At 42.7% G+C, this 17,376-nt stretch overlaps 1 protein-coding gene across 1 annotated transcript in view; it reads right to left on the reverse strand.

Moving 5' to 3' along the window:
- Window positions 1–1,303: 1,303 nt before the first annotated feature.
- LOC125005831 (CD151 antigen-like) overlaps window positions 1,304–17,376 on the reverse strand; it is a 28,076-nt gene continuing 12,003 nt past the window's right edge. The window contains exons 4-8 of the mRNA XM_047581460.1: window positions 8,056–8,130; window positions 4,478–4,582; window positions 2,799–2,957; window positions 2,554–2,640; window positions 1,304–2,459 (exon numbers count right to left, since the gene is read on the reverse strand). Coding sequence (XP_047437416.1) covers window positions 2,400–2,459; window positions 2,554–2,640; window positions 2,799–2,957; window positions 4,478–4,582; window positions 8,056–8,130 — 486 coding nt within the window. The 3' untranslated portion in view covers window positions 1,304–2,399. The remainder of the gene's footprint in view (window positions 2,460–2,553; window positions 2,641–2,798; window positions 2,958–4,477; window positions 4,583–8,055; window positions 8,131–17,376) is intronic.

The following is a 17,376-nucleotide window of genomic DNA, read 5'->3' on the forward strand; positions in this document are numbered from 1 at the left end:
GGGGGGGACCGGGCAGAGGAGGACGGAGATTTATTATCATCGGAGGGGCACAATTGCTGGTTGTTCAAAGGGCTGTCATGATTTCTGTCATCTATTTAAAGTCAAACGCAGGCAACAGGCTCGGGTTGTGTCAAGAGCGGCGCAGACGATTTGCATTCCACAGATGTCTGCTCCTTGGAAAAGAGCCCTGTTAAAACTGCCATGTGCTGAACTACTTTCACTCCAGTGGAAACGTTAAACGCTGAGCCCGCCCCCCCACCGCCCTTCTCTCCCTATGAAGGAAATTAACACACACATTTCACACACACACACATACACAAACACACACACATACACACACACGCTAATTTCACCAGGGATGACTCAGCTTTCACGAGGTGAGCTGTGAGAGCACCTGCCAGGGGTAGTATGATAATACGCACTGTTTTCTGTTGCTCCGTTTCACCACGTGCGCCTGCTGCACAGAGGGGAAATATTTTCACGCTGCCAGCTCCGCTAACTGAGAAACAGCTTCATTTGCACCGTTAACAGTCCCGGTGGAAACCAATTAGTCGTCCGTAGCTGTGAGCTGACCGGTGGCCATTTGATTTTCCTTTTGTGTTTGCATCACAGGACCCGGAGAAACACTTTTTTTTTTTTTTAAAAAAGAGTTCACAAACAAACAGATATACTCTAGTTTTGTCCAATTTTTTATCTGAACTATATTAAAGCTTCCCTACTATTGAATGGGGGGAATTGTGTGCGTGGGGAGGGGGTAATCCTCAACAGCCTCTGGGTGTTTTTGCACACACTCTCACCAGCTGTTTTCATCGGTATCAAGTGGTGGTGGTGTTGAAAGACTGGTGAGTGCTGCCTCCCTGTGTTTGCGAACGGCAACTGCTCTGCTTCATAGTCCAAGACGTAGAATCACAATAACTCCTCCTGACGACACCTGGGGTGACGCGGCCCGGCCTTGTGCCCATCAGAAGGATAAGCGCTCGTTACGGGCCGTATAGCTGCTGCCGTGTAGGTAATACACTCATACAAAAACAGAAAGGCTGTCAGGAATATGGCCCACATCCCAAATCTACATCGCCGCGGTGGTAAAACATTAGGAAATTGAGTTTGGGGGCAATACGCTAATGCACCTGTAAGCTGGTGCCAATTGTGTAAGGGCCACCGGTTACAGGCGCGCGGTGTCGACTTTACACGATGATTTTTCGGGATGACGCGACCCGGTATCCGCGCGGTGAAGGACGCCGCTCGGTAACATGACTTGTGCGCGGCTTTCGCTTCAGAGAGCAAACAGAGCAGAAGTAAAGCGTGGAGCTGATCTGTGTTTATTCAAACGACAACAATTCCTGGATTAGCACGAAGACAGAAATACAGCAGATTGATTTAGTGTCGTGTCTTAGGCGCACAGGCAGAGATCACTTACAGCGAGGACCTATCATTTTCCGCTACGTATGTGTTAAATACAATAACAATATATTCATGGTCTAGAAAAGTAAACAAAAACTTCATTTAAGAAAACATACAGCAGATATGCGAGTAAGACTGGAGGAGATACAGTAGGTCCATTGTTACAGTTTACAACTTTGGCATCAGTGTATAAAAAATAAAAGAAGAAGAAGAAGGTAAAATCAAAAAGAGGAGGCACTCTCTCATGAGCGGTATTAGTGGCACTAATGCTCGTATGCACCGTTAACACAAAACCACTTCATTAACACCAGCCTTTGCACTTTAGAGTGGTCACACAGAATTTATTAAAAACAGCGGCGCACTAAGGCCGTTGAGCAAGGCACTAACGTGTGAACCTTCGCTCGGGAGGTTAACGTGTTCCTAACAGGTGTTTAAGCAAATCACCGAAGACACGTCAGGCGATAAAGGGGAAAAACAACTACAGCTCATAAGAAAGTGCCCCCAGAGTCATAGAAAATAATTATGTACAAAATCTTTAAAAAAAAAATAACAGTCGAAAAGTTTGAAAAGGCCACTATCAAACGAAAGGCATGATCGTCTCGTTAGTGCGGAAACCGAGAAGCTGCGGTGATCAGGATTTAGATTTTCTCTAAAAGGAGCGTTTTTTTACTACGCTGGTTTTTACGCCACTCTCGGGTGTATAAAAAATACATGAAGGGAAGCAGGGTGGAAGAAAACTACAGCGGCTTCAGTCCCGGTGGAGGCCGCCGTCCCACACTAAATTTACTCAAGGTGCGTAAATTCTCATCAGAGCTGTGATCTTGAATGCCTAATTACCTCCAGAAATCCTGTAGTGTTATTCCACCCTTGATCTCTTGCCAAGTTTTGGCGGAAAAAAAAAAAAAAAAAAGAAGGAACCTATGGGTTATTTGATTTTTTGGCATGTGGTGATGAAGTTACCTCCTTCAAACCACACACTTTTCTTCTGCTTCCTCTTCTTAGTACGGCTCTGCCTTTAGACTTCGGTACAGGCAGCACGTAAACACCATCCCTACGACCTGGGGATCGGACGAAGGACGATTCAGCAAAGAGGAAAACATCCTCAGATATATGTATACAGTCTGTTTATGTGTTTTCTGCTTATGCGCCCACCTGTACACAAGCGATCCCGACGCCCACAGCTCCGATAATCTTCAGATGGTCCAGGATGAATTTCTCCAGTTTAGTGATGCAGCCGCCCTGAATGAAAAGCAAACAGTGTCTGTATATTGCACCAGTCGACGTGGGAGTCCCACCGCAACTAAACAAAAGTTACGTATGCAGTTTTTCGATATGACGGCTCCTCAGATCAGCACTCCTCCTCCTCCTCCTCCTCCTCCTCCTCCTCCTCCTCTCACCTCCACCTTGTAGATGTTAGAAGGGTGGTCTCTGGTCCCGCAGGAATCGGACGGAGTTTTGCAGCAGCTGTCGGGAACCTTCCTGCCATTCGCTGCTTTGGAGCGAATCCAGACGTTCTCGGCCCAGTCGGACGAGCTGTTGCTCCCGCAGCACTTGAACTGGTGGACGACGCAGAGAGAGAAAGAGGAGGTTCAGCTACGCAAACACTGTCCAAAAGGTGAGGGATGCGGCTGCAGGACTGAAATGAGCCTCGGTGTGATCTGCTTTTTATTTTAACGTCTTGATTGTGGTGTTTCTTTTAAGAATTTTGATTATTATTTTAACCATGAACATTAAAGCAAGAAATAATCTGACAAAATAAACAAGTAATAACATTAATAGTTTCTGCTACTTGATGCTAGTCAGACGTAGCCAGATTCTTTTCTAATCACAACATTAGTCTATTAACAAGGCATTTGGATTTCAATATGCTTCAACTAAGGAGAAAGAGGAACAAACAGAAAATGAATTCTGCCTCAGTTGGACAGTCCTACGTCCTACAACTAATCACAGCCATTTTCTTTTGAAACAATGTCAACTCCAGATGACATAGGGTGACCAGATTTGAAGTTAGGCAAAGGAAGACGAATTTGTAAAGTAAATTCAATGTTTGTTTGTTTTCTCCATTAGCTGCTGAAGCTATTCTTCGTGGGGTCCGACCGACATGTGGAACAAAATTTGTCAAGTTTGAATTTGACACATTTTTAGGTCTGATGATGACACATATGACTCCATGCTCTTATTCTTGTGTCCTCCTAAACGTTTTGATTGTCCCCGCTGATCTTTGCAGCCGGGACCATAATCAGTTCCCAACGGAGCAACTCCAGACCAAACTTTCTCCACAAAAACTCCACGGGCCGGGGTTATCGGACTGGTTTCTGTTTCTGTATTTGCCCTGCATGTGGTGTCAAACTCATGATGACGCTTTGTCTATATGCATGTGTTTTCTTAAGCTGCAGTGCGTTGAGCTCTCTCTGCCGCCGCAGAAATCGGTTTATTGGCTTTCTTATCAGCTGTGATACAAGATGATCAATGCTGCTCTGGCAAGCAGCCAGCTAGCTTAGCTTAGCATCAACGCTGGAAATAGGAGGAAACGTCTAGCCTTGCAAGGAAAATGCAATTAATTACTTTATAACTTTCTGAAGGCGTCTTGAATAACCACTCTCCTCCAACTCTCCAAATGTTTCCAGAAATGCTTAATAATTCCTAACCAGTTTTTGAAGCTTAGAAGGAAGAACAAAATATGGAGGCTGACATTTTATGAGTAAGGAGGTTCTCGTTAAAAAAAAAAGAAAAAGTGAGTGCATATAGTATAAAGCTGAAGTCTTAACTGCAGCTCTGATTTATTTCTTCCTTCGTGTGCTGGTATGAGAGGGTGAAACTACAGCAGAGGGTGCAGACAAGTCTGTGCAATCCGATTTGTTTTGACTTGGCTTCATCAACCAAATCTCTAATCTGATTGGACGATAGATCACCGAAACCACAAAACTTCATGTGAGTTAGAGGCCCAGGTTCTCTTAAATGTGACATTAACAGAATGAGCTTGGGGTGAAGGGAAAACTGCGAGTGTGAGAAAAAACTGAGATGAAATTAAGTTTTACACTGTAAATTGCACTAATGCAAGAAGGCCGACACTTACCTCCTGCTGCAGCTTGTCCACAGCCTCGGTGATGTGTTCATTGTCGGCCTGTTGGTACTTATTGATCATGGTCTCTCTCAGGCTCTGCTTCAGCTCCTCATTCAGCTGTTGTGAGACACAGATTTATACAGCAGGAGGCCACAACATCAACACAAAACAAAAAAAAAAAAACACATCAGACTCAAGAGTGGCGACTGTAAGTGATCAATTTAAAGCAGCGACTGTTGTCTTTGCTGCAGATAAAGCACACAGGGTTTAAATGTTCTCTCGAGATCTGATACACGTCACGGGCGGCGCTTCAAACAGCAGATAAAGACGAAGCAGAGGAAGTCGTGCTTTTTGTTCTCTAGACCAGCGGTGGAAAGAAAGCGCTCACTGGAGGAGCGGGAGGCTTTGGAGGGAGGGGGGTGGGGGGCTCAGTTTCTATGGCAACAAGCCAGCTGGGAAACCACTGTAAATCAAAGCGTGAAGGAGATATCAAGGGAATGAATGATGAAGAGAGGAGGGGAGGGGCGGGGGAGATATGAGAGGAGGGAAGGTGAAGACAAAGAAGGAGAGGAAGAAAAGAAGGAAGGAGGAGGCGTTTGTTTTTTTCCATTTTACCTGTTGACAGGTCGGGGAACGCGAACGGCGGGCGAGGTGAAAACAGCAAATCGAGATTTAAAATGGCTCGGCCTGCGTGGGAGTGAACAGCGCCGCGGTTTTAATCACGCTCGGACAGCAGCTAGTTCAGGCCTCGAGTCACACGACGGCCGCAACGAGCGTGAAGCCAGGTTGAAACAATATCGTTTCACCTGTCAAGCTACAGCGCTCAGGTCGATGCTGATACCGATTTTTGGGAATAAAAGCCGTTAAAAGGGAACAACTAGAAGCAGATATCATACACATCTTTAAATTTTCTCCTTTATCGTAAATCTTTTTACATATCTGATAAACAGCATCTACAAAACGAAAAAAAAATATATGTCAACGTAGCATTTACGCTCACTTGCCAGTTTATTAGGTACACTGCCCTGCACTTAATCTTAGCTTCACGTTATGGTATTGAGCATTTTTTTCAGACAACTGAGAAGGTTGTATTGAACAAGTCGTCAAGACGGTCGCTGTTCCACCTGCTCATGGATCAGGTGACAACAACAACACAACAACGCCTCCGGAAACAAGCAGCGACCCCCTGGTCTGACAACACAGTCCGTGCCCCGAGAAGACAAACCAGCAGCGCAGCGGTTCATCAAGTTCGTGGAAACACTTGAGTGAAGATGAAGCTCAGTCTACCGTGACATGCAGAATATGTGAGTCAGGCCTGAAATACATCAAAACTCCGACCGCAATGCAAACTCATCTGGAGAGGCATCAGCTAACGCTAACAGGGGAACGGTCCACGGTCCACGTCGACAGCTTAAATGAGTCACTTTTTTTCATTGTATACACACAAAAGACACTACTACTACTACGAATAATAATAAGTAAAAATGAAAATCAAGAGCAAGTAAACAGAGCAATGACAAAAGAAAAAAAAAATGCAGGTTTGAATGAACATTGCAAAACAGAAACGAGAACAGAGGGGAAGAAAAGAAGAAAAACAAAGTCGATAGTGTGGTTTGTTGGGTTTTGAATTTAGAATGGGTGGGAACCAGGATGGTTTTTGTGCCGCGTGGGATGTGGCATCAGTTCCTCGTCAGGAGAACTGAGTTCAGAATAGTTGAATTCTTGTTTTTTTGTTTTTTTTGGTGGAGCTGAACTTTTATCAAGTCTGCTGTTGTAAATTAACTTTACCAAACATCCTGCGCTAATAGAGAGAAGGAGGCTGCATATCAACAATTTACTGGCAAAGTAATTAGAACTTTAGCTGAAATACACTGAGAAAGATTCAGAAAATACCACATTTGTGTTAACTCGGCTACACTATCCCATCTTACAACATGCTATTGATTATTATTATTATTATTGGGAATTGTAGCCTTGTTTAATGCAGGTTATACAAATCTGCAGCACACATGAGCTGCCTGTTCTCACCATATGTATTCAGGTCAAGAATATAGATTTCATTGTTGCAAAGCGTCACTTTCTATGTTTTCATTAGTGACGTCTAGTCTGCAACTAGTCAGAGTCAACTTGACTTTCATCACATATTAGCCACTTTTAAATAGTCGGAACTTGTGTAACCCATAGATTGTAGAACTATTGAACTGCATTGTTTAAATATTGGGGAAAAGTGAAGTAGTTACTGATTCCTTTACCTGAAGGAGGCAGCACTGAAACCTTCGGTTATAAACTGGCTGCTACGTAGTTTCCAACTAGACGGAGCCCAAAGTTCAACTGAAGGCCGACACAAACGCCTTGTGAAAAATCTCCGCGTTTATTAACATGATAAGTGCGTTTGTTAGCAAATTACAAGCAGCTGCTGCGAGATGCTAATCTTATATCCTGAAAATAAAGACAGTTATTACCATTGAGATGGATTAGTGATGGGAATAGGGAGCGTAGAAGGCTGACTTTAATATAAGCTAGAATATTTTCAGAGCTCACGAGCTGTGTATTAATGAATGAGGTAGTTAAACCGTGAACTTCTAGACTGAGAAAAGTCCTCTTGCTTGAGATACAAGACATCAGGATTTAGGGTGGTGGAGAGTGAGTCAAGTTAACATTACACAAGAAAACAAATCTGAGCGGAGACGAATGTACCGAGGCTCAGTTTAGTTTACTTTTTACTACACGAGTGAAGAAAGTCTGACTGTGAATCTAGTGCAAACTTTGAGGTGTATAATGACTATACTCAAAAGTGTTTCTGTTATTTAGCCTAGTCCACTGAATTAAGCAGCATCGTCAAAATAATGTGTCAGCACAGCGCAATTAAGTTCAATAGCCGCACAAACCACAAAGCAAAATAGTTGAATCAATAGCACTTTCTCTGTTATTTTATAAGACTCCTAAATACATTCATGAAACTGAGATTTAGTTATGAAAATGCATTTACTAGTGTACATAATAAGTGGGCCAATAAGTGCGTTTCAGTTGAAAATCACAATAAAATATCTGAAATGAGTCTGACAGCGCTTCCCTTACAAGCCGACTGGAGGCATTTTTTCCATCCATTAGGACGAAACATGTCGCGAGAAAGAAGGGCAGGCTGATATTTGTGTTTCCATAGAGCTGTCTCGTGTTTCCTCCCTGCAGTCTTCAGTTAATATGCTGGTTCTGTCGTGGTTGAGATTACAGCACAGAACTCGCCATGTGGGAACTGAAGCAGTTGTCTCAGTTTTGTTTCCGTCTACGTGCACAGATTAGGAGACACAAACTCTTTGTGAAACTTGCTCTATTTTGTTTTTAGCTGCTAGCTGCTACACACTAACTGGTGTTAATTTCCAGTAAAATGGTAGACTTGTGTCCACCCAATGTAGTGAGACATGTGTCCTCCCTTTTGTAATGCAATTAAGACTGTGTTATTATTTCAATCCTGACCTTTCTGTCTGGATCAGTGCCTAGTCTTCTTATATTTTTGACATTCTTTGACATTCCTCACAAATGAAAAAGCCAGGAGCCACTGGAATTAAGGACACAAGGGCGTAAAGGATTACCTGCTGGTAGTAGATATAAGCCAGGACGCCGGCCAGGATCTCCAACAGGAAGATACACAGCAGCAGGACAAAGTACTGAGGGTAGAGCAGAGGAGAGGAGAACACAGTTAGAGGACGGTAATGTGACGAAGAGACAAGTGGCTCCAAAATCTGCTGTTGCAGCTTTGTTGGTTGCGTTTGCCACCGCTTGAACTGTGCTTCCTTTTAACCCAGCTTGTTTCCATTACAAGGCGGCGTGTTATCCCTGCTCAAGCTGCTCAGTGCTCATCCACGCAGCACTGCTAGAAAACAGAAACAATGCTCCGGCAATGAGACGATTACAAAATGTTGTGTGTGGATGTACAAGCACTCAAAACAGGAATCACTGACAACAATCAATGCTCAGCTGTACATTCGGACAGAGGTAAAAGGCTAATGGCACAAAGCTACAACGTCCAAAATCCTGTTACTAAATACACTGATCAGCCACAACGTTAAAACCACTGACTGGTAACATTGACCGTCTTGTGACAATCCAATGTTTTGCCGGGAAACTTTTGAACCTGGCATTCGTGTGGACTAAAATGGTTTGAGAACAAAACTAAAAACCTGGCCTCCAAATTCACTAGATATCAAACTGAGTATCTTTGGGATGATCCACAGAGGCCCCGCCCCTCAACCCATAGGCCATAGGACCCCAAGGCCCCCGCTAACAACATTTCTAGGCACAGTGGAGACATATACAATATTAGGAAGGTGGTCATAATGTTATGCCTGATTGGTATCATGAACAGATGAGTGAGTATGCACTGTGTTTAACCTGGACAACTCCATATTGTCATTTGATGCAATGTTTACAGGTATTAAGTGTGGATTAGGAACACAGCCAGAGTCTGTGGTCCATTTTCTGGTGTTATGCCCTGAGTGTCTGTGGCCCTAATCTGGGACTAGTTGGACTCTATCGCCAGCATGTCTCAGCCTATTTATAAAACACATTTAAAAGAAATAATAAAAAAAAGGATTTTCACCAAAGTTTTATGCAGAGTAGTCAAAACATGTAAAAGTACATGACACACAGTCTCAATGAAAGCACTGAACAGATAAGAATGTGAAAATTAAAAGAGAGGGAAAACAATGTAAAGTGTCAAAATCAATCTTTGAAAGTCCAAAGATGGAGACTCGGCAAAACAGATGTGTGCAGCAGTTTTGTTGAGACCATTAAAAAGTTATGACAGATGTTTCTGGTGTTCCTTTAACTAATAAACCCTCCACAGCCTAATAAAAATACAATGGTAGGATTTACTTGCAAAGTCTATCATCTGTATTGCATCAAACTGTAATGGTAATAGCTCGGTAGGTGACGTTTAATTTTACATGTACACATACAAAGAGGCCTCACCACAGACGACATAACACGGAGTTAATTAAATTACAGTCGTGCTCTTCTCTGCTTTCCCACAGTTTTCTTTTAACGTTCAGACCTTGAGTGACAACAACAGCTTGCACGAAACGGCAAAATCCACTGCAGAGCTTCACACATCACACTTTGTGCTTTCGATAATGTGCAGAGTTTATCGTCTGCATCTGCTTCGTGACCGAACCCACCGGAGTTAGGAGGGAGGGTCTGCCTTTCACGCCAAGACAAAAAGCAGAACTTCTTCAGAATTAGCGACTAGAAGAGATATCATCGGACCTGAACCTTGACCTAAATTCCTTTGGTCCTCCGCTATCACACAGAGAAAATCAGCCTGGTAAAGTGGACTTGTCTTTGATTTGATAGCTCGGGTTGATTAGATCTCTGAGTGGCTCTGTGTCTGAATGCTGAGCAGAATCCATGATGCACGGCGATACTGTGTTGAGGGTGTGGAGAGGAGACGACACACACAGACGTGTGTGCATGTTGGAAAATATGCTAAAATAACTGAGTGGCAGTAAACTTGACCTTCCAATGCACGGAGGTCAGCGTTTCCATCCGTGAGACTACAAGTGTGAAGTTACTCTCACATCAATCGCCTTCCATGACTGGATTTAATTCGTTTCCAAATATCATAAATGCGCGTATAAGACACGATACACCGAGCTGATGGTTGGCCGGTGCCGTTTACTGTGTGCTGCACGGCGCTAGCTCTAGTCGGATCCCTGTCAGTGGCATTTTCTGACATTTGAGGATCTCGATTCAATACGAGCTACAAGACAATATGTAGCTCTTCATAGTTTCCTTGCTCCCTGGCTAAACGTTCCAGTTTCCCTTTTTGAATGCAAAAACAGACTCAACAAGCTAGATGGCTGTAATCTTTGCAATCAAGAGCAACATTTTGGTCCACACAGAGCCAATGCTAGGCAATGTCACTGTTGCCAGTATTTCATTGCATTATTCATTCGCTCACAGAGTCACACCCACTGGTGGTGGTAAACTACCTCAGTAGTCAGAGCTGCCCTGGGGCAGACTGATGGAAACGTGACCGCCAATCCGCGCCTACGGCCTCTCCGACCACCATCACCACACATCACTCACTCGCAATCATACACCAGTTCACACTGGGGGCTAGGTGGGTTAAGTGTCTTGCCCAAGGACACAAGGGATAGACACAACGACAGAATAGGGATAGTGATAAGGCGGAACCAACAACCTTTCGCTCTACCTCCTGAGCTACTGCCAGCTACCGTCGGACGAGAGGCGGGGTACACCCTGGACAGTCCATCACAGAGCTAACACAGAGACAAACAACCATTTACACTCACACTCACCTATGGGCTATCTAGAATCACCAATCAGCCTAATGAGCATGTCTTTGGAGAGTGGGAGGAAACCGGAGTACCCAGGGAAAACCAACGCAGACACAGGGAGAACATGTAAACTCCACCCAGAAAGGCCCGAGTCGGTTAACTTCAAAGTATTTAGGAGATTTCACCGTCACAACTCCTTGCCATAAATGTCTGCAAATAAAGATTACAGAAAACTCATGATAAAACCCTTCCAGTAATGAATGGGATTGAAACCAGCCGCAGCTATTGAAATGACTCAACTTAGGAAGGTAAGCCCTCTGCAAACAAAGCTAATGTCTTCCAATAACTGCACACTGAAGATGAAGCATAATTATGCAGCGCGGCTCGATTGACTCTCTCCTCTTCACACACAATCACACACAGCTTTTGCAGACTGACGCCCATAGGACAGTGATGTGTACAGGCTGTGACGGGGAACCTGTTGTTGGCTGTGCGGAGCGAGGCAGATGAATTACAGACCGCAGCGACTCCTCATGATCTCAGGCGCTCATTTTACGTCTGAGCTGCCATTTTTCTCCCGGGCGACTTAAGGGCACAGTGTAATTACTGTCAAAATGCCTCCCATGTACAGAACCTCTTTTTAAAGCCCCGCATTGACTTCAAACTCCACAATGCACGGTGCGTGTATGGCTGCCCGGAACAACAACAACGACAACAACACACTCCTTTTCTTTTTCCAGAGAGCTAACATCTCAAGGTCGACTCATGCTCACCTTGCTGAGCTTGTGGGAACACATTTGAACGGTTCCTTTGGCTTTTTGTGTTCACAGCATCTGTTTTCCTCCCCAGTTCTTCCAACTTCCCCCCTCCCTCATCTAAATGTACCTCCACCAGCGAGAAGTGTACATAGTGTTTCTATTTTTGACTTCACTAGAAGTGTGCTGCTGCCCTTATAGCTACTGAGCAGGAGGAGGACATTCATGCTGAAGGTGACTTTAATCAGACAAACGACGGCCGGACACGTGCTCAACGGACTCAAACCTCTGAACCTTTGGCTATACGTACAGCTCGCCCAGCTGTCGATTAATTCAGTTCAAAGCAGATGATGGTTTAAATGCATCTCACAGCTCTGCTACTTCCCTAGATTTACAGTATTATTCACAGAAATGTACTAATTTTTAACATCAAAGGAGCTCCTCTTTATGTAAGGCAATTACTTTGCTAATTATTTTCCTGAATAGTAATTACTTAATTAACTTAATGTGTAATAATTGCGGAGGTCATCTGTGGCTTTAATCCAGTGCGAATCGGCCGTGTCTATAATTTGAGTAAAAATCACACCACAAATTTTATTTTCCCAACATATTATGTGGGAATGCTGTGATAATACTAATCCAGTCTGAATCTACACCTCTGTGAAGTTTTTTAATTAGTAGCAAACACTCTTGTGTTATTCATGTGGTCGCACAAATTACAAATATGCCAAAACAAGTGGTGAAACACTGGATTCAATTCCCGCAAGGCCATAATATGTAGTTGGTAAATATAGTTGGTTAATATTTACAAAAAATAAATCAATAAAATGGTGAGTTGAATTCATTAAAGGATAAAATCAGACGCAGTTTTTACAGGAGGATCTGAGAGTCACAAATAAAAGACTTTGTATGATGATGTCCTAATGAGTTAAAAATGGCAATGCTTCTCAGATATCTATTGGCAATCTCTAGCAGCCCCTCCCTCCCTCTCTCCCTCCTGACAAGCTCATTCCTTCTATGTGATTCATGGCCATAATCTTAACTCTTCAAGATGCACTATGTATCAGTAAAACAGACACACAAACAGAGGAGGTTTGCATATTTTCAAATGTAGCATGAAACCATTTAAGTTACACAAAGTGGACAGAAGAACCGCCCCAGTGTGACTGTGTCTGTGTTTTTCAACAACCTGCAGCAGTGTCTCTAACTTGAAAATTGTTTTAATATCATTATTCATGGTTTACTGGGCTTTCCTTCACGCTTTTACCTCGTTGAAGCCTTAAAGATTGTCATAAGAAGCTCTGGTTTGATACTTAAAGGGGAAATGAAACGTACATGTATTGGTACTTGGACTGCGAACTATATCTGAAATAACACTTTTGCTAAAAGTTGCTAAAATCAAAGATTAAGAAGTTTATTTTTTTATCATTTCCACCTGCCTTGCCTGCTAGGGAGTCGCCATTTTGAAGTAACGTAATCAGATACGTCACAGAGTTGGTTGGGTCTTTCTGAACAGCACTGGAAATGGACGAGGATGAAATGGAAAGAGATCTCGAGTCCGGTATAAATCCCATTGGTTATGAACCGTCACAGCGTAGAAACCGAGCGGTGGAACCACTAACAAGTGGTGAAAATGGTGGTTTGAAAAGAAGAGCGCGTTGGCGACACTACCTGGTGTCAGTGGGGCTATTGTTCACCAGGGTCCATCTGCTGGACCATTTAATTTAGTCTGTCCACGATGTGTACTTTCAACATTATATGCTGGGAGGTGGACGTGTAGGAAGTGGCAATGCTTTCACTGAAAGATGTCTGAGCAGTAACATCGCAGCCCCGTTTGTAGCAGGTAAGTCGAGTATACGCTACGTGGTGTTTGACAGATACAAGAATATGAATATAAACAGTGTGAGCAACATCCTATATTTCTCTATGGGAATCACCAACCCCATGATGTCACGGGACACAGTACGGCAAGATGCAAAAAAAACACAGAACGGCCGCTGTATTCTCTCATGTACTAACATTTGTCAATAGTGTTATATAGTGTTGATAAGAGCGAAACTCTGTCTATAAAATGCAGTTTATTTGACAGAGTGCTTCACTTCCCCTTTAATATTATTTGTGAAACTGAATATAAAGAAAGAGAAACAACAAATGACAGTAGATAAGAAAAAAAAATAAGTAAAATAGGGGGAAACAGAGATGCTGACAGGCAGATGGTGAGATGAGTTCTCTCTATTTGTCAGAGAAACAGTTTGATTGATAACAACAATAGAAACCAATTTGGGTACGCTTTCAACAAACTGTCCTGATTTTGACACACTGACACTCGGTGTTATCACTTTACGTAAAGCGCTTATTGTAAATATTTGTCAGCGTGTCTTTTGCCTATGGCTGCACCAAACAAACGTTGATTACATACATAAGTTACGTGTAGAATACGTCAGCGCGTAACAACATTTACATTCATTCCCAATTACGGCGGCGACGACTTGAAACAACAAGAGCCCGACCCAATCACAAAAAAAAAGCGTACGATTTGAGGAGAGACCCAACAAGAGGCACGATTTTAAAAAGTCCGACCAACATCCAATCACATGCAGCCTGAACATTATGTGCAAGCGCCTCAACTGAAACGATTTTCAAGCCTCAAAGGAGCGAGACTGTCACAGTGAGTTTTGTCTGATTGTTGGTTGGTGCCTCGGCGCCTCCGATGTTGTTGCCTCCTCATCTGTTGTTCCAGAAAAAAAAAAAAAGTCTCTCCAGAGCAGATGGTAACTGCAGCGCCAACTTTCCGGAGCATTTGAGATGTATAAGCAAGTTTGTTTCCCCTAGAAGCAGAACTATAGAACTAAATTACTGACATTTCCATTACTTACACTCTAAAAGTGTGTAGGCAACTCTCTATTGATAAATAATACAGCCAGTTAAAATCAGCACGAGCCACTGCGGTTAAACCAAAAGTAAATATCTACACTTCGCGGGAATATATTAAATCTTTAATAATTAGGTCTACACAGAAATCTTAACTTTTGGTTAAGATATCATTAAAAGTTGAAAAGCTTTCTTTATTTTACAGATTTCTCGTTAAAAAAAAAATAGTGTGGTAGAAGCTACAGATTGTTATTTAGTGTTAAGTTACTCAAAGGATTAACTGGCCGAAAAAAATAATCAACAGACAAAAAAATAATATCAGCACTGATTAAAACCTTGTTTTAAACACTATATAAGATTCTGCACAAAAACCAGCTGGATAATATGGATGAAATAATTAAGTATTTATGCTGCATAGCTATTCAGACGTAATGTCAAGTCCCCGCTGAAGTAAACACAGCTAGGTTTGATTAATGAAATCTAATTGTGGAGATTTTCCGTGCTGTCTGACAAATCACAAGTATGTCGAACCAAGTGGGGAAACACTGCATAATACAATATTACAATGTCGGAAAAATGCAGATGGATAACGTTTAAAAAAATAAATAAGTCCGACGACCAGCGAGACTCACCATAGAGTAAAATTAGCTGCAGTTTTATGGAGGATTTGAGAGTCATAAATAAAAGATGGCGGATGACGACGCCCTAATGAGCTAAAAATGCTAATGCCGAGATATAGTGACAAGATGATTATAGATTCATTAAATCCCGGTTTCTGACAACACCGCCACGCTAAACAAAGAGCAGAATTAGAGCTGCGGGGATTAGTCAACAGAGAGTGGTGGCTTTTCTCTTTTTCAACGGCAACAAAACAAACAGTAGAGAATGTCAACTCCATCCCAGGGGAGGCTGTGATCGACGAAAATCATTAACACTATCGCTCACCTGCCGGTTCATTAGGTGCACTAGTGAAAACAAACGCATGCTAATTAAACTGTCCCGCGCTAAATCTCAACTTCGTAAAGGTTACGGGATTCGGAAGTTGTTAAAAATAACTGAACGAGCTGATGATTTGTTTTATTTTGGAGGCTGTGGTTTGTAGTACTACTGAATAGTATTGTGTTGTACTGGCACACGTACACACCGGGTGCTTTTTGATTAAATGGGAGAGACCGAGGTGTAGACAGAGACAGAGTGAGGCAGACAGGAAAGTATAAGATGAAGTTAAACACAGACAGGCGGACTCCTCCTCCGTCCTCCCGTGGGACAGATTTCCTTCTGTTTCTCTTTGTCTCGCTGATTCGTCTCATGCTCCGTGCGGCACAAACGCCACTAATAACCTCACAGAAAGTCAGACGCTGCCTTCCCTTTAATCAAAAAGCAATTGTAGCCGGTTTATTTTAGCCGTACAGCTGCCAAATGTCCCCGCCATCCTATTTCTGGATCAGTTTCTTTTGTTACAACTTGTGACCTTTAGGTTACAGGACAGCGCCGCCAGTCACTGCCGCTCTTATGAATTCTCAGCAGGTACCAGGCGCTCGCAACATACAGGGGGGAAAAAAACAACAACAACAGTCAATCTACCTCTACCACCCCCCCACTCAATTCACCCTTACGTTCGCCCTCTTTAACAACCCCGATAGCATCTCTCCTTCCAGACAAGTTCATTCTTTCACTTTGATTCATCGACCTAATCTCAACCCTTCAGGATGCACCGAGCATTTAAAACCCCGAACCGCAGACGGAGGACGAGACGCGGGCGCACGCGTCTGGATTTATACCCAGCTACAAATCTACTAATCTGGAATTCACCGACTCCATCTAGCGGGCTCTTTTATTCATTTCTATGTTTGTACCTTTACAGTAATAATAGCGTGGCTGTTTTTTTTTGTTTGTTTGTTTTTTTAGCTGCTGCCATTTTAATTCAGAATTCAGTGGGAAAAAAGGAGAAACAAGAATCACTGATAGATAACGAGAAGCAAATGTGAAGGAAAATGGAGAGAAATTTAAGAAGCAGTGAGCTAGTGACAGACAGATGGTGAGGCTGAATGAGAAGAAAGTGCTTGTATTTCACTAATAATAGGTATCAGAGGCAGTTATACATTTTAAATAAACTTACATTACTAGCAAAGCTTTTCAGCTACGGATTTCATTTTTAAAGATAAATACATTTTATAATAGAACGTCATAATAATAATAATTAAACTGGCAGCTCAGACTTTATTTTCTCTTGGGAAATAGTTTGAACATCACATGGATTAATTATATTTTTATTCTCATAATGACAAAGGTATTACATTTTCTTATTGGAAGCAACTTCATCAATAGATCAGATGGAGGCAGGGTACTGCGTCTGTATCAGAAAAATATCTGATACGATAATTTTTGTTTTTTCTGACTCGTCTCTGGTGAAAACCTTGCAAACATCTGAGCTGTGCCCTGCATAAATTCACCCCGTTGAAATGTTTGGACGAGGACGGCGATCGTTGGAATCGTACAGTGTTTCTGTGTGTTTGTATCGAGTGCTGGTTTTAGCGCCGCGCAGGTGTCTCTGTTGGCAAAGCGCAAGCTCTGTCTGCGGACGGTGTGTGCCAAGTCAAATGTGGGCTCGTGCTCCCTCAAGTTTTGGTTTCGTCTGAAGCCGACAGCTTGGCCTTGATTGGTTCTTATCGCAAGGATGAGCTTGTATGTGTGTGCCTCCGCAATTTAGCTCTGACTAACCATTTTAGGTTCATTCTTCCGTTAAATAATGAGCCAAAGTCTTTTCACGCGCCAACTATGACTTCACTAGATAAATAAACTTATGCTATAAAAAAAAAAGACTATTTACTTCCATCAAACCATCTGAGTGATACTTTTAAACCGTGAGATCCCACTGTTGTTGTTAATTCTTTGCGGCCGGTGGCTCTTTTAGTAGCAACCAAGTAAGGAAATGTCCAAAGATAAGCTACAAGAACAGTTTATTTGTTCTTTAGGGGCCTTTAAACAC

Source organism: Mugil cephalus, chromosome 3, assembly GCF_022458985.1.
Source record: "Mugil cephalus isolate CIBA_MC_2020 chromosome 3, CIBA_Mcephalus_1.1, whole genome shotgun sequence".
Lineage (NCBI taxonomy): Eukaryota > Metazoa > Chordata > Actinopteri > Mugiliformes > Mugilidae > Mugil > Mugil cephalus.